At 42.2% G+C, this 18,789-nt stretch overlaps 1 protein-coding gene across 2 annotated transcripts in view; it reads right to left on the minus strand.

Moving 5' to 3' along the window:
- Positions 1-14,214, minus strand: part of LOC131692411 (uncharacterized) — a 64,875-nt gene extending 50,661 nt beyond the window's left edge. For both annotated transcript variants that reach the window (XR_009305978.1, XM_058979442.1), the window contains exon 1: positions 13,941-14,214. Coding sequence is in view for 1 of the 2 variants with exons in the window: in XM_058979442.1 (XP_058835425.1) it covers positions 13,941-13,972 (32 nt within the window). In the remaining variant the exon portion in view is untranslated. The remainder of the gene's footprint in view (positions 1-13,940) is intronic.
- Positions 14,215-18,789: the final 4,575 nt, after the last annotated feature.

Here is an 18,789-nt window from a genome sequence, read left to right on the forward strand (position 1 = left end):
AACTGGTACCGCACCTTGGAATTCGTCTTTGATGTCGATCCTGTGCTCTGTGAATGAGGTTGGGCTTGCCGGACTCTACTGCCTGGAAACATTTAATTACTTCTACGCGCTCTAACTCTTCCGAAGCAAGTATCGACTCAGGCGATACTTCACATTCTACATCTTCTGGTTCCTGACCTGCGTTCAATAGAGCACAGTTTTGTATCTAGGAATAAATTCCAAGGACGCGCCGAAAGTTTATACCTATACTGACCAGATGGTCAGTGCATAGGACCTTTGTCGAATTACGGAAAATATACGGGAAATTCCTTTGTCCAATGATTGAAAAGGAAGGATTTGTCATACATTGCGACAAGTGCACATGGACGGTTATCGAACAGATCGAAAAGGACGATAGTTTCGACAGACAACGAATTATCATAGTCACGAGCCGATCGAAAACTGTCGTAAATTTGGTTGGTCTTGTTTTTAAGCAGTATGGACAAAGAGAAACATCAAAATCTGTAAATCCGCACTCGATGCTAAAAACCCGCTTCGGTTTCAGGCATTCCGCATATTCGTATCCTTTGTCTCCCGAATTGTAGCAGACGCCGAGCACGAGAGGACGATGCCTTTATACGAAATACTCGAGATAGATTATAGGTTTCTGCGGTGGTCTGCTCGGTTTTTGAATCTGATTGATTCCCTCGAAATTTTTGCCATCCTGGTTGTTTCTTTTTTTTGTTGTCAGGAGGCATGCTAGAGTCAAGAACTACCGGTTGGGCGTTCGTGTTCCAAACGTTTCTGTTATTCTGTCCACCTCCCATTTCGTTTCGTTTATGTTTGGGTTTGTTTTGTTTGTTTGGTTGTCAGAATAAGCAGACTTCCCGAGAAGAACCGAAAACTTTATAATAAATCGGCGCATCGGAAGTGTCAAAAGATTTACCAAGACTCATCGTCCTTGAGAGCGTGTTTACTGCCCTGAGAATCAGCATTTGTTTATAGTCGGTTTACAGGTTCCGTTTGAGAACGTCAAGTTTTTCGTTCGGTGCCATTGGAACCATCATAGCACGTATTTTTTTCTATTTCCAAGAAAGATTCCTGGAAAGTTGACAAACGCATCAGCCGGTGCCGGAGAGCCTTCATCTTGCGCGTAGCATCAAGTTCAGGACATACGAAATTTAGCTTGAGCTTGTAAGTAGGGGTTTGCCCACTACTCGGGTTCTTGTTTGCCCGGCGTACCCTTCTTTTCAGGGCGGCCTAGGTGCTCCTACCGGAATTTCGGATTTTCGTACAATAACAAACAAAAAGAGGAAAAAACAAATAAATTCTAACTTTACCGTTTATTCTCCCGAAACTCTCCTCTGCTGGTCGTTCCTTACGGTCTGCTGCTGATGACGGCGGAAAGGCGACGGGTTTTTCCGACCGGCCGGGACTCCAACGGCCGAGTTCTCCTGCTGGTATCGTTGGCTGCTCCGGCAGCGGTCCTTTGCAATTAACCAGGGAGGTGAGCAAGGCTCTTTTGTTGGAACCTCCCTAGCGACGGGGCGAATAATCGCCGGGTCCACTCACTCCCCGTGAATGGCCCAGGTAGGTTCCGCAGTAACCTACCTCAGGGGGAACCTTTGTCTGCCCTGCTTCGTTCTCCTTTACGATTAACTGTGGAGGAGAGTGGTTCGTTCGACTGATCCTCCACAGTGAGAACGGTCGTTGATACGATTCCTTAATGTTTAGCCGGGGTAGCGAAAACACTCCTTGACGTTTAGCTTACCCCTTAATGGCGAATCGACACCGCTTTTACGTGTGCCCGAACCACGGGCCGGCACTCTTCGACGGATTAAATTGCCGTCGCACGCGCGCACTCTACCTCACTGGCACTAGTGGCGGGAAACTGTCCCGAAAAAGTATCGAATATTTGGGGCGTCTGTTCACTGCCGTGGTTCGTCACTATCTGTATTTTCACGATGGCCACCTTCCGCACTCGACCAAAACAGGCACCAAAAAAACGTACTGCCGCATAGCTGTCATCACCTATGCGCAGCATAGCCAGTACCCTTATTTCAGCAGCAGGAGAGCGGTGGCCTATCTAAGCCCTATGTTATTTATACATAAATATGAAACAAAATTTTCTACACCTATCTAGACCAACAGAATCGTTCACAAAAGCTAAAACAAACAAAATTTACGAGAAAAAGTGAACGATCATAAGGAACAGTGGTGAGCATTATGTTACATAAACAATGCACTTTACGGAGAGAGTACGTACAAATAGGTATATTTTCACCCAGTGCTAAATTGTTACCCTGACGGGTTACAATCTCGCCCACACCGGGTGGGAAAAAATTGGTAACAATTTTTTTCTAACCTAACACCTAACACCGATACAATAATAATAACGAAATGAATAAATAAATAAATAAACAAAGAAAAACTAACTACACCTAATTATTTCTTCCGCAATTTATAAATAATTCATCCAAAAAAATTAATCGACCGAGTGTCCTCATCGGTGAAATGTTTGCTCAAGTTTGGTCTGATAATACTGACAGCATACGCGAAGCGAGGTTGTCAGCCATTGTCACTATTCGGTTATGGGTTGAACCCTAAATCCAATCCAAAAACAAGATCGGAAACAACCGATATTCCAAAAATTCTGCAAATGACATTGACAATTTTCAATGTTTCAACTTGCAGGGGAACGGTTGTCGGCATTATATTGTTCTTTTCATCGACTGTCCAGAAATGTCTTACGTGTCCTTACGATACCAGTACTACACACTTGTGTTGGGGATTCAATCCAAATACATTCATACAATCCCATTCATTCATCCTCAATCACTGGCCTGCTCGATCATTCCCAATCCGATAAGCACTTCGAATTAACCCCAAAACAATTTTATCCTATCATTCACACATGCATTCATTCCTTCAATATGATTCTGCACTCATACATCCACACATACCATACCGCTTAACACGTCATCGTTTCTCCCACTCACAGACATTCCGGACAAAAAATTTTGTATATTCGTCCCTTTTCGCCTCAAAACGCTTCGTACATGGCAAAGGAAACGTTTGAGAGGGACCAAAGAATGTCTTTCGCATAATTTAAACAGATCAAAATGATTCCCGCTGGAATCAAACGAACCCCCCCAGGTTTAACCACAAACCCAAAATTATGCGAAATAAAATTTTATTCGATTCGAAATCGAAGACGCGAGGCGCTTTTTTACCCCATTCGCTCTTCCACTCACACTACTCTGATCCAAATCGGGCTACACCTGCATGATGCAGAGCATTGATGCGAACATCGGGGAAAGTGTCAAATCGATGATCCATTCGATATGATGAATGAATCATCAAAATCGTAAATAAAAACAAAACAGTTCGCGAAATCGGCTGCAAACTGTTTTTATTCGCGGTTTTTTTTTTTCGTTTACGGTCGGCTCCGGAGTAGTCGCGCAGGAAACCCATTTCCGCGAGTGTTGTGTCCCTGTTGGAAAAGGGAGTAGTGATTTTCTTGTGAGATTGTGCTCCAAACAAGGAGATTTTATATAATTTAGTGCACCCGTAGGTGCGAGTGTTCCCCACAGAAAGGGGTTTTTGAAAAATTTTATGTTGCCGAACACGGCAGAAGAATGATATGTATGCATCCGGCGGTGAAAAGACGGTACAATAGGTTCGTTTTGTTTCTGCCAAACACTGGTACTGGTTTGGTGAGAAAGTTTTCTTTACCGTAACCGTCTCGACCACCGGAGCAAAGCAAATTAGTGGATAATTTGGTTACCTCACTGCGCGAGTGGGGCGCAAAAGAATTTTTTTGTTTTTGTTTGCCGAACACGGCGGGTAGTGTATTTAGATGCGCCTGGTGCCCGGGAGAGCGGCACGGTATAAGATTAGTGTTTTTAGTGGAGTATTCCACCCTACCGTAGTCGTCACCGGGACCGGAGCATATATTTCGTGCGAGTGTTTGTTTACCACACTGCGTGAGTGTAGCTCTGAAAAATTGCAAGAAGGTGTTGAAGAACCTTCTCGCGGCAGAGTTGGTCTTCCGCAATAAAAATAGAGAAGACGGAGAAATGTTTATTGTTTTTTTATTCGGACCAAAGTCCGTGTTGTTGCCGTCGGGAACTGGCGGCTGCTTTTGGAAAACTCCCAAGTGAGTAATCCATATAAAAGCATACCGTCAGTCCACAGACGGCACGGAAAAGTTTTCATGCTGGTTTAAGGAGATTTGCTGGCCAAACTCCGAGATTTTTACCTGCTAAATCCTCCAGCTCGTAGGAGGATACACCCCTTTTTGAGACAATTTTTGCCGGTAAGTATTGTGGTCCAAGTTTAGCATTGTAAGACTCGAGTGCATTCGACAACTTTATGTTTCGACGGTACACCATTTGTCCCGTTTCAAAAGGTTTGGAGAACTTTCGATGACGCAAGTTGTACTGATGTCGAATGCCCTCGCTTGCCTTTGCCAAATTTTTGACCACAATCTCCCGGATTTTGTCTATCTGTTGGTGTCTTGTTTCTAGGTCACCCTCACCGGAAATCCTGCTGAAGTCATCGGCAGATGCCATTTCACACCCGTGTATAATGAAATGAGGACTAAACCCAGTGGAGGAATGAACGGTAGTATTTAGGATGCGCTCCACATCACTGATGTGGACATCCCAGTTGCGCTGCTCGGTTCGAGCATATGCCCGGATTGCGGTGTTTATCGAGCGATTTGTTCGCTCCACTGGGTTAGCCTGCGAATGATAGCGGGAGTTCAGCCAATGTTTGACGTTGGTTTCTTTTATGAATTGACTGAATTCCTTCGAGGTGAAAGTGGAGGCATTGTCGCTTAGCAGAATTTCCGGGCTACCATGGCGATTGAACCACTGTTCGCGCAGTATCATACAGAGTGACGTACTAGCGATTTTGCGAACGAGGGTTAACATGACGTACTTGCTGAAGACGTCGAGGACGACAAGCAAGTGTTGATTGCCACGTTTGCTTTTTGGAAGAGGACCAATATAGTCCACAGAAACCATTCGCCATGGTGCATTAGTCGCACGCGACTGACCCATTTCGGGCTGGACTGGGACGAAAGGAGCTTTGATTTCCTTGCACGTCCCACATTCTCGAATAAACTTTCGTACTTCAGATCCCATACGAGGCCAGTAATATCGTAACTGCACTTCGTGGATCGTTTTATCGTATCCCACGTGAAGCAAATTTTCGTGGGTACGTTGAATCAAATCTTGACGGAACTCGGGTGCTGGGACGAGTTTCCAACTGAACCGCGAGTCGCACGGAACAACTTTTGAGTTGACATACTTGAAAAGTTGATCATTTTCTACTTTGAAGTCGGCATAGTCGTCAGGATTTTGGATAACTTTTGACTTCATGGAACAGTACCAGTCTGAGGTGGACAAAGCTGAAACGGCTGCTACGGCCCGGGATAACGCATCAGGAACGACATTGTCCTTGCCTTTCCGGTGCTCAATAGACATGACAATAGACATGTAGAGTTGTAATTCTAAACTCCAACGACTCAAACGTGAACTGGTTTTCCATTTAGTCTTCAGTATCCATGTAATCGCTGACGAATCAGTGACCAGTCGAAAATGATAACCTTCCCAGTAACCTCGGAAGTGTTCAATCGCCATTATCACCGCCAGACCTTCCTTTTCAGTTGCATGATAGTTCCTTTGGGGAGTGGTCAGTTTGTGCGAAAAGTAAGCAACTACTTTCTCACCCTCGGGATACTCCTGCACCAGAACAGCAGCGACTGCTACGTCACTAGCGTCTGTCTGAAGAATGAATTCTTTGGAGAAGTCTGGTGGGACTAAAACTGGAGGAGTGACTAGAAGTTCCTTAATTTTAAGGAACGCGAGTTCTGCCTCGGAGTTCCAAACTAAGCTCTTGGTTTTCGTTTTGAGCAGATCGGTCAAGGGAGCAGTGACCTCACTGAACCGATCAATGAAACGGCGGTAATAACCGCACATCCCGAGGAAACGACGAAGTTTCGTCACGGTAACCGGTCTCTCGTAGTCGAGAATCGGCTGAATTTTGTCAGGATTGACCTTGAGTCCGTCCCGATTCAACAAATAACCAAGAAACTTTAGTTCGGGGACTCCAAAACGGGATTTTTCCAAATTGATGGTTAAATTGGCTCTTGCTAGACAATCGGCCACTGCTTTGAGCAACTGTATGTGATGCTCGAACGTTTCGCTTACCACGATGATGTCATCTAGGTAGACGAAAACGTAAGGTTCCCATTTACCTCGTCCTAGAACCTGGTCCATCAGTCGCGCCAGAGTAGCGGGGCTGTTGACGAGACCAAATGGTAGACGGGTAAATTGGAACATACTCCTGCCGGGAACACTGAAAGCGGTATATTTGCGACTATCCTTAGCCAGGGGTACCTGGAGAAAGGCCTCCTTCAAGTCTATGGTAGACAGGTACTTCGCCTTGGGTAAGCCGCCCAATATTCGCCCAGGGTGGGGCAGAGGGTATGCATCCCGTACAGTACGCTCATTGAGAGGCCTAGCGTCTAGACAAAGGCGGATTGAGTCGTCTGGTTTCGTGACCGTCACAATATTAAGCGACCAATCCGAATCAGACTCCTCGATAATTCCCATAGACCGCCATCGGTCAACCTCTTCCCAGACCTTTGAGTTTCTTTGGGCTCATGTGACAAGGATATCGGCAAACGGGTGCCGCACCTTGGAATTCATCTTTGATGACAATCCTGTGCTCTGTGAATGAGGTTGGGCTTAGCTTTCCGGGCTCTACTGCCTGGAAACACTTCTTTACTTCTTCTACGCGCGCTAACTGTTCCGAAGTGAGTATCGACTCACGCGGTACTTCATCTTCTTCATCGTCTTCTGATTCCTGACCTGAGTTCAACAGAGCACAGTTTTGTATCTCAGGAGAATTCCCAAAGGCGCGCCAAAAGTCCATACCTAGAATGGAGTTGACGGTCAGATGCTCTACTACAAGAGTGCATAGGACCTTTGTCAAATTTTGAAAAGTATACGGGAGATACGCTTGTCCAATGATGACCATTTGCAGAACGTAGTTCGAATGGTCGTTCCAACCTTTTCAAGGGACTTTTCGAAAACTTTCGGTATAGCTTTTTAGTTATAATTGTGGCGTTACTACCACTGTCGAGCAAGGCTTTGAAGGATTTGCCGTACACAGCGACTATTGCAAATGGACGGTTATCGAACGGGTCGTCAAGGACGATGGTTTCGACAGACAACGAATTATCATAGTCCTCATCACGAGCCGGTCGAAAACTGTCGTAAATCTGGGGATGGATTGTTAGTTGTTCTTTGGAGCGCTGCTTTACTGCCAACTGCGACTTCAGTTGGTTCTGATCCCGTTTTTTAGGCAGTAAGGGCAACGAGAAACATCAAATCCTTTAAAACCACACACGATGCAGAAGACCCGATTTGGTTTCCGGCATTCCTCAAATTCATGTACTTTGTCTCCACAATTGTAGCAGACGCCGAGCACGGGAGGACGATGCTTTTCCACCAAATACTCCAGACACATTATAGGTTTCTGCGGTGGTTCGATCGGTTTTTGATTGTTTCCTTCGAGATTCTTGCCGTCCTGATTCTCTTGCTGTTTCTTTTTCTGGTTGTCAGGAGGCTTGCTTGAATCAAGACCTGCCGGTTTGGCATTCTTGTTCCAAAACGTTTTGGATTTTGCGTTGCCGTTATTCTGTCCACCTCCCTTTTGGTTTTGATTATTTTGTTTTTGTTTGTTTTGTGGTGGATTATCAGAATAAGCAGCAACTTCCCGAGAAGAACCGAAAACTTTCTGATAAATCGGCGTCTTGGAGGCGTCGATCGATTTACCAAGACTCATCAATTCTGAAAGCGTGTTCACTGGCCTGAGAATCAGCATTTGTTTATAATCGGCTTTCAGGTTCCGCTTGAGCACGTCGAGTTTTTCGCTCGGTGCCATTGGAACCGTCATAGCACGAAATATTTTTTCCATTTCCAGGAAGTATTCCTGGAAAGATTCGTTATGAATCTGCCGGCGCTGGAGAGCCTTCATTTTGAGCGTAGCATCAAGTTCAGGATGTACGAAATTTACCTTGAGCTCGCAAACAAGATGGTTCCAGTTAAACAACCGGTTTTGCGCACGCATAGCCTGATACCAGGTCAAAGCATTGCCAGTGAACAGATGCATCGCAGAATTGAAAAGTTCTTCTTCGCACATTTGTTCACACGCAGCGTAATTTGCTACGGTGTCCATAAACTCATTAAGTCCAGTTCCTTCATCAGTTCCAGCATACTTCCGAATCTTCCAATCAGCGATGCGTTGCGGGTTTCGCGAGTAATTCCTGGGGGCCACCATCGATCCGTTTCCCGCATGGGTGGATATCGAAAAGTTCGGATATGATGGTCCCGCCAGCTGTTCGGTCAATTCAGGAACGTAAGGCTGGTTCTGAGTTTGGTACAGGGCTGTGAATCCAGTATTCTGTTTCGGTTTCTCGATAGGAAGTGATGGACATAGATTTTGTTGACCCGAGAATCCTCGCTTCAACACAAATTGATCGGGACTGGGCGCCAGTGTTGGGCGAGGAATCTCTGGTGCATCAAATGAATCGGGTACGTCCATCAAACGCAAATCTTCCAGATCGGTCTGCAGATCCTTCTCGGAAGCACTTTCCTTCTGATGTACTAGTGCCCGAAGTTCATTCACGGATTCACGAAGTGAGACAACTTCTTGAACCGTCTTTCTCAAAACTGACGAAATTGTTGTCAGTGAAGCAATCCCGCCCATTAGCGTTTCGGTAGCTTTTGAAAAAGCATCAGATCCCTGAGACGCTAGGGCTTTATTATCGTCGGATTGCTGTCGCAATTGTCGAATCTCGTCCCTCATCTCGCACGCAACAGGTCGTCTCCTACGAGCTGTTTGGAAAGAGATTCTTCGTTATCGGAAGGATTGGATCCCTGTGGAATTGCAGGTACGTCTGTACTCAGCAAATCTCCCAAAATTTCTCCATCCTCCCCTTCTTGGTTGTCGGGAGGAAGTGCTGCCTGTTCGTCACTGAAATGACTGGCATAAACTGCTAGAACTTCCTCCAGCAACCCTGAAATTTCCTGGTTGACCTCCCCTGCCGCATAATTTCGGATAACCTGGAGCCTAGACCCCAAATGAAGCAACCGTGTTCGGTAAATCTCCTTGTTTGGGCACCGGTACTGGAGATCTTCCTTGATTGTTAGTAATTTACCAAGGCAGATCTCCTTTTCTTCACCCACGTCACCCCGGAAATTGCGTACTAATTCCCTCCGAGACGACCGCTCATGCGACAAAATTCCCCGAAGACGCCGCTGCCGCTGGACACCCGAAAGATCCGAATCAGGAGAGATAAAAATGCTTCGAGATAGCAGCTCAAAATCCAGCTCATCGAAATGCAAATGATCGACGCGCATGAACACACACGCTTGGTTGAATTTCTCCAACGCCATCATAACTTGCGCTATATTGGAAGAAATCACCAAGACACAAAGCACGTAAGTACTGACACGGTATTATTTTCGATTTTTCGCCCACTAACGATTCCCTTAAAATTTCAGGAAATCAAGCTGTTCCAAAAATGTCTCAAACCGGATTGAGAATTCAAGGCGATTGGCCACCGCAACCGAATAATAACAACAACCTTCAAACTACTCGTCCGGCAGACCAAACACAAACAACGCAATCCACAAATTCGGACAAAAAAGAAAATGCAAAAATCAAAAAACAATACCAAAAATGTAAATAAATAAATAATACGACCGCGGAACAATATTGCGGAAGAAACCTCACCACTGTTCTACGAAAATCCTCTATTTAGTAGAAGCACCCCACACTCCGGAAGAAAAAAATATTTTCCAAAATAGGAAAATATTTTTTCCAGTGTGTTTTGCGCTGTGCGCCAAATATAAGTAGGGGTTTGCCCACTACTCGGGTTCTTGTTTGCCCGGCGTACCCTTCTTTTCAGGGCGGCCTAGGTGCTCCTACCGGAATTTCGGATTTTCGTACAATAACAAACAAAAAGAGGAAAAAACAAATAAATTCTAACTTTACCGTTTATTCTCCCGAAACTCTCCTCTGCTGGTCGTTCCTTACGGTCTGCTGCTGATGACGGCGGAAAGGCGACGGGTTTTTCCGACCGGCCGGAACTCCAACGGCCGAGTTCTCCTGCTGGTATCGTTGGCTGCTCCGGCAGCGGTCCTTTGCAATTAACCAGGGAGGTGAGCAAGGCTCTTTTGTTGGAACCTCCCTAGCGACGGGGCGAATAATCGCCGGGTCCACTCACTCCCCGTGAATGGCCCAGGTAGGTTCCGCAGTAACCTACCTCAGGGGGAACCTTTGTCTGCCCTGCTTCGTTCTCCTTTACGATTAACTGTGGAGGAGAGTGGTTCGTTCGACTGATCCTCCACAGTGAGAACGGTCGTTGATACGATTCCTTAATGTTTAGCCGGGGTAGCGAAAACACTCCTTGACGTTTAGCTTACCCCTTAATGGCGAATCGACACCGCTTTTACGTGTGCCCGAACCACGGGCCGGCACTCTTCGACGGATTAAATTGCCGTCGCACGCGCGCACTCTACCTCACTGGCACTAGTGGCGGGAAACTGTCCCGAAAAAGTATCGAATATTTGGGGCGTCTGTTCACTGCCGTGGTTCGTCACTATCTGTATTTTCACGATGGCCACCTTCCGCACTCGACCAAAACAAGCACCAAAAAAACGTACCGCCGCATAGCTGTCATCACCTATGCGCAGCATAGCCAGTACCCTTATTTCAGCAGCAGGAGAGCGGTGGCCTATCTAAGCCCTATGTTATTTATACATAAATATGAAACAAAATTTTCTACACCTATCTAGACCAACAGAATCGTTCACAAAAGCTAAAACAAACAAAATTTACGAGAAAAAGTGAACGATCATAAGGAACAGTGGTGAGCATTATGTTACATAAACAATGCACTTTACGGAGAGAGTACGTACAAATAGGTATATTTTCACCCAGTGCTAAATTGTTACCCTGACGGGTTACAAGCTCGCAAGATAGTTCCAGTTAAACAACCGGTTTTGCACACGCATTACCAGTGAGCAAGTGCATTGCAGAATTGAAAAGTTCACGGTGTCTAAAAATTCATTTGGTCCAGTTCTTTTCATCAGTTGCAGCATACTTCCAATTAGCGACGCGTTGCGGATTTCGTGAGACTTCCTTAGGGCTGCCATCGATCTGTTATATTTATAGTTTATTAACTGCATTTCAAGAATTCGTTCCCTTCAATCGTGATTTTTTTAGGTACAGTAGTGAAAACCAAAAAATACTCCCAGCAGTAGATCACAACCTAGCAGAACAACAAAGATAAATTTTTTTAATAAAATTACCAAACGTAAAATGTACAGCAATGTAAAGAAATGAAAATGAAGATAATTTCAACTTAAAGACAAACTTAAACTTAGAAGCAATAGCCATAGGATGCTAACACTACCACTTCTTCCCCTATAGAGCTGCACTCGAGACTTAGCTTTCTCCAGTTCTACGACTGCCCCCATTTCGGTTGTGCAGTTTATTCTCAGTATTGCTTAATTGAGCATGATTTCGTGCGCCACTTCTGATAGGATAGGATGGAGATAATAAAGAGCAATAAAGGAACGATTTTACAGCTTCACTAGCCATGAAGACTGACCACTATGGAGTCCGCACTCATTTCCTGAGTTAAAGCTGATACTATTTATTTACATCGCTCAATCTTTATTGCCGATTTTGTTTGACCCCCAAACTAGACAGGGTTCTAACTCCAATCGCTGATTGGCCAAAAGTCCAGATCCACACCACCATACCGATAAAGTAGAAACTGCAACAAGTCTTCTAATAACCAATAAGGAACAAACGTTGACCTCACAACGGTGCTGTTACCATATAACCCAGTGACAACCAATTGTCATTCAGCTCAAGAATAATAAGTTTCCAAATATAGAAACCTGTTTACTTTATCGCATACATACAAAAGTGAAAATTTGTATTTTTTTATGTTCCCGGCTTCTGCTAGAGTCAGAAAGACACGTTCCAAAAGAGTACCGAGTGTTCATCGCAGAAAACAATACAGACAGATAGAAAACCAGACGGTCGTAAAGGCATAGTATACAGTTATTAGACATTACGTGGTTGGTTAGGCTCGGCGTTGTTCCGTGGAGTCCAGTACACCGTTCGCACCTCTTTGACATTATAGTTTCCATAGCGCAATGAATTTTCAGAAACATTATTATCATGATTTTCATTTCATTTCAAATGGATTGAATCGAACTAATTCTGGCAACATGCAACAAATAAATATCGACATGCCTGGTGTGGCAAGTCAACGTAGTGAACCTACATTTGCTAAGGAGCGACTGGTAGTATTGATCCATAGTAAAGTGGTAAGGTTGGCCCACGCCATCGCAGCCGTTTGGCGACAGTCCGTCTGGATCTAGCACGTAATATGCTTAATTTTAGCTACAAGCTTCCTTATCGAGAAGCACCATGTACACATTTACAGCTTTCTCTGACTGTTGAGCTAACCGCCAAATTTTCATAAAAGATCAAAAATGAGTCACCATAAAATTACAATCAGCCATTGAATTAAGCAGAACCACCATCCAGTAAGGGCCGTAGGCAATAATGTTTTTAACTGCCGCAGAAATTCAACAATGGAGTAGCTCTGCTTGATGAGCAGACTAAAAGCAGACCCGCACACTGATTTCCGTTCCAATCGATGGACGCATTTTATTTTACGCCCAAATTACATCACTTGATGCAGGTGGAGGAGGCTCGACATGTGCGTTGTGGTTATTCTGTTTGCTGGTCATGTTCCATATAAATTACACTCATCACGGTGTGATCATTGGAATTGGATGTATTGTTGGTAGATATGGGCGTAGAAACATGTCGGCGCTTATGGTTTAGTACTCAAACAAAGTTGAGACGTCAATTATTTACTTAGAATTTTACTGACATTGTCAATACGTTATTTGAAGCTGATCGGTATTTTTAGCGAATTGCACTGATTTAGAAATTGCTATTCTTCTTCCTTCTCAATAGAGGGATACTGTGGAGCAACTTGAATTGACCCAATCATTTGTAGGATAAACACCGTAACAATCAGGCAATTAATTCCGCATAACATCTTGTCACATCGTGCGGTTTTTAATTACTTCGGTATACGATTTTTATATGCAAAATGTTACGCGATTTTTGCCACCACGTAGACGAACACGGTTCGTTTCTCATTTTCTATTGAAATTTGAGCTCCCCATAGAAACAATCAGATGCACAAACTATAGGAACATAAATAAATAGCAATAGCGCAATATTATTAGGTCATATTTTCTTATAGCAGATGAACGGGTCTCAAATAATGAAATTAAGGTTTTATAATTATCCTATAAAATATTGATTGTATATAGATCATTATTCTTCAATTATTTAATAATGGCATAACTATTAAGTCATCCGCTCCAGACAATATAATCCGGCTGCCGTTTTCCAGATAAACGTTCTGGATTTGATACTATTATGAATCAAAACAGCAACGCACGGTCATACAAACCCCTTTGGTGCCCAATTTATACAAAAAACGCGTAAAACAAACTACGTAAATACGTATCTCAGCAACAAAGAACGAACGAAGAAAATCCACACACATTATCGATCGCTGGTCTGCCGTCAGCCATTCGAAAATTCCATTCCGTCCGTAGTGTTCTCGGGAGGTTCTGCGCTGACGAATAATGTACAAATTGGGCTATAATCCTTCAACGTATGTCACTGATCTTTAGTGCTCCCAAAAAGGAAACCAATTTAAATACCACGGTCGCCATCACTATCTTCATCACAAAAGATGACCTTTCTTCTTGCTTCTTTCAAGTTAGCAGAATATCTCACAGATTTTTTGCAATACTTTAACTGAAAATACTCACATCACAATTCGCGAAACGATGGCACTAATCATTTTCACTAATTTCGACCACTCATGGACCTTGTATTTAGTTAAAAATCGTACTTTTCACACTATCTTGTTAAAAATAACGCCGATCATCAAACCTGCTTTGATTTTTTTTATTATTGTGCTTGCATCCAGTCCAGGAACGGTTCGACTTCGATATTGTTCACTGCGCTGCAAACCGCAATCACAGCGAGAAGCTTACTCGCTCGCTATTCAAAACCAACTCAGCACAGCAAACAACAACAGAAGCATCTGCTGGGCTTCTTTTGATAGTATGCGTCGCTCTGTTATTTTGAGAAAGAGCGAAATTCGCTATGTCGACTCCAGGACCAGAGCTGCCAGATTGTTTTGGTGAAAATAAAGACGACCTTTAAGGGGCCCCTACACGCACAATAAAAGTGTCATTACTAACTAATGGCATTACTGAAATTGTATGGGAATTCCGTCACATCTCACCCTACACGATCATTAAAAGTGATATTACTGCTCAATAGTGACATTACTACCGCCTCATATAAGCCGCATTAAATATTTCGACATAGAATTTTCATTAGGGCTTAAATCGCAAATGTAAACAAACTGCGTTTTCGCTATAATGGCATTATGCGACTAAAATACAACAAGATTGAGTTGAAGATTAGTTAAAATAGTTCATGGATCGATTTATAATTAAAGAAAACAAAACGGCGAAACATTCATTTTCTTCGAGATTCCGACTTAGGCCCTTCTTCTCATATGGAATATAAAGGCTAAACTAACATTTTTTGACAGAGCAAATGGTTAACTATTCACAAAATTATTCTGTAAACGGCGGTTCTATTATATAAATGATAATCAATATCTACTGTGATCATGTCTACTCGGTGGTTGTTGCACATAAACATTCGAATATTTCGATATTTTCATGAAATTTGAAGAATAGATGCACGCGCCCTTTCATTTGCATTGGGTTTCCATGCGCCCATTTGCTGAGCCCTATTAAAAAATATCCTGTCAAGCTCGCCCATTTACCCAGCCCTACCCAGCAAGACAGAGTCAGTTTAGCCCATTTACCGCGCCCTTCTGAAAATTATATTCACGGTTTAGCCCTTTCGCAAATGGTGGTTGCTGAAGGGCGTAATCACGACTGGAATGCAAATTGGGCGTAAGCATTCTTTTAGTTTCTACCCACTAAAAACACATAGGAATCAAATTCTTTGTTATATTGTTATAAGGTTTAACCAAAGATGCTTTAGAAAAAACATGGTAATAAAATAATTTATACCTACAATAAAAGTTACATTTAAAAAAGCATCGCCGAATATTGAAACTGATTTTTCTCCATTTGAGCACATTGCGACTTAGGCCCTAATGAAAGATCTGTGTCGATTTGTGTCAATACTAGAGAGAATAGCCCGCCCAACAAACATTAGGAGCTGAACTATAAGACTACGTGTTGATTTAAAGCAGATTAAAGGTTATGTAAGCTGAATAAAACTTTCGCTGAACTATTTAAACATTAACAGTTTATTCAGCCTATTTAAAATCCAGTATTCGCCAGTTCCAACTAGGTTGAACTATATTGCTAATAAATGTAATAGCGACAATATTAAAGCTTTTATTCAACCATCTTAATTAGACTGAATTGCGAGTTGAATAAACGATGCTGTTACCAATAGTATTACCTTTTATCATTAAGCTGCACTACATGTCTTCAAAAGGTTGTTTCTACCTTTACATTTGCCGTTATACCACCTTTGACTTTTAGCTGAATTATGTGTTTAACAAAGGTAATTGTAACTACTACAAAAATTGGCGCGATTAGCAAATCATGAAGAATGGCAACCGACCTGGGTTCGAGTCCAAATACACACACAATATTTTTTTTACTATTAGGTGAAGGATTTTTTTATTATTTCGGTATATTCCAATTGAGATGTTTTGCATATATTACAGTTAAGGAGCAATAGATCAATAAATGAATAAAGAAATAAAGAAAGTTTATTTAGTTTTTTATATCTACTGAGTTTTCACCACGGGAAATACCCGATTTACAGTTTTTCAATGTACAAGCTTACCAAATCACACGCGCCCTCGTTTATGTAAATTTACCTTTTAATTCGAAACGGTCTGTTTACTTGTGAAACATAAATATTCTCATATTGAACACAAGAGAAACTTTTTGTTCCAACGTCGCTATAAATTTTTGACACCAGCATTGTTACCATGATTTTTTTCTATCCATCGACTTGCAAACAAAGGTACAATGAAATGATTATTCACGCTGACGAACTTAGTTGATATAAATAAATAAACTATTGAATTCAAACAGCGACTTCCGCTTACCAAAAAAATCACAATGGAAAGAAAATCATTTGGCAGGGAGCGGTAAATAAATTGAGGAGATTGCCACCTTAGAATTATAAATGACTTCAATCCATCATTTAGTTACCACCACTTTCATATAACACCCATTTTTACTTATCTGTTTTGTGACAACCATAAATCCTCACAATTCCAAAAACCTGTTTTTGGAAACAAAAACGACTATAATCATCATTTTTGAAATAAATAAATTATCTGATTTAAAATTCCCGAATGTTCTAAAAATTATTAATTAAAAACTACAAGGGGCAGCCCTATGGGGTTGCACGAGCTGTAGACGTAGGACTATACTACTTAATGTAAAATATTTAGTGTGTGGGAAAAAACACCCGGACCGGTGAAGAAAAATCAAATTTTAGACAATATAATCACATCTCATGTATAGGACAAACTTTCTAGTTGCTCTCAAACAGATCCTAAAAGTTCAAACACCCATGGATAACCCCAAGTTTGTAGATGTGTTTTCGATGCCACAGGATTGTAAAATGGTAAATATTACGTCATGAAAATTCAATTCTTCCGTGACTATTTTTTTTTGTCTGCAAAATGCCCTGTGTGTATGCAAAGCTCATGATTTGTTGGGTATTAGCATTGATCGGAAAATGCTTTCCAACGCTGCGCATTGCATACATACAGGACATTTTGCAGGTCACCAGAAGCTGTTCATTTTACCACCGCCACATGTTCATTTTACCCACTTGCTATAAACATGTCTTATTTTTGGACATGTTTAGAAATCAAGAATCATGTTTGAAAAAATGTGGTTATGACGAATTATTTTTACCAGATATGTACAAAACATGTCTAACAAGAAACATATAAGGTGATTGTAATATCTCATTCACTTATTAGTTAGAAAATAATGACTTTGCTTTGCACATTCGCTCCAAACATTGAACCCAAGCGCACAATGCAAAATGAGTCAACGCTGATGATGATGGGTAGAGCGAAAGAGACAACTAGTACCACCACGACACTATTAGCGCGTTTCACCAAAATTCCACGCGGCCTTTCCCGATTGAAAGAAACGGCCGCGTTTAGCCCATCTGTTATAATATCGTGATTTTGCATAGCAAAGGGCTGAATGATTTTGTTCCAAAAACAGCCCTGCGTTATGCAACACTTTGTGCAGGTTGATTATACTAGTTGCAAGTGGGGCCAAATTCACCAAGTTCCGTAAAATTCCTTTTAAATGGCAGAATTGATAAAATTGCTTAGATGAGCTAAACTAATTAATCAAATCCTGTTTTAAAAACTGTCCTTGCGTTTAAACCAAAATGGGAAGCTTATTACTACCACTACATTACTTAATTTCAAGCGCAAATAGCAAATACATGTGCTAGTTAAACCAAAAATTTACTGGCAACATTACAGCGGCATTTAGGAAGCAGTTGGAGCGGTCGCCTGTTGGACGACACAAGGTAGCGTCCCTCCACAGCCAGTGTAACGGACGTCTAGCTCAGCTACACTGGCTGTAAAAAACACAGCGCAGTGATCTGCTTCGCCAGCCGTTCAACAGGGAACTGAGCGTGTCTGGCCAAGTCCGTTCTTTAAATAGTCGATGATGACGTCATTCATAGAAGCGTAGCGCGCTAGGTACACCAAACCGTCGTACAGGGCTTGGGAAGCGCTATCTTCTGTGTGTTAATGCGCGATATTTTGACAAGGTTGTATATTATTTAATTTTTTAATGCTATGATATCAAAAATCTTTGGGTTTATCTATTGGAATCTATTCTTAGAAGTATTTCGGGGCGATTCGCGCAAAAAATTTGAAAATTTATCGTGAGATGGCTGAATTATATGCGTTTAAAATTGGACCACTTTTCGTTACATACCATTTTTGTAGAATTTGCAGAGTGCACCCCCATATCGAAAACAAAGACGTAGTCCTACGTCAAAAAAAAATTAGAAATAAAAAAAATATCGTAGGTTGGGATTCGAACCCAAGCCAACTAGGTTCACTCAAATCTATAGAAGGCTACTGTAGCCTTTGTACAGACTCTATTCAGCAGCCTAGACTTGTCGGTACATCGGTGAAATCTTAAGCATTCGATGTATGCAAGATTGGTGCAGACAGTAAGGTAAGTGCTTAGTATTCAACAGGTTGCTGGTTCGGATCCAGGTACGTGATATGATATCCAACAAGGTAATACAATTTTTCTCTAACTGTAACGTAACACTAATAAAAGAATATGACTTCCAAAGAGATTGATGGCGTTGTGTAACTTGAAATAAATGTCTTTTTTTAACAATTTTCCTATGATAATTCTCTCAGCTGAATAGCGGTAACGAAAAGGTTTATTGATAAAGCTGAATTGTGGTTTTCTTCAGGCTGTATACGTGCTGAAGAATTGTTCTTTCATGTGTCTTAATCAGACAAGCTGAATAAATTCTCCAAATCTCGGATGTTTAAGGGTGGAATAAACGATATATGATTACACGTATACTTCCAATGTT

The sequence above is a fragment of the Topomyia yanbarensis genome, chromosome 3, assembly GCF_030247195.1.
Source record: "Topomyia yanbarensis strain Yona2022 chromosome 3, ASM3024719v1, whole genome shotgun sequence".
NCBI classification, from domain to species: Eukaryota; Metazoa; Arthropoda; class Insecta; order Diptera; family Culicidae; genus Topomyia; species Topomyia yanbarensis.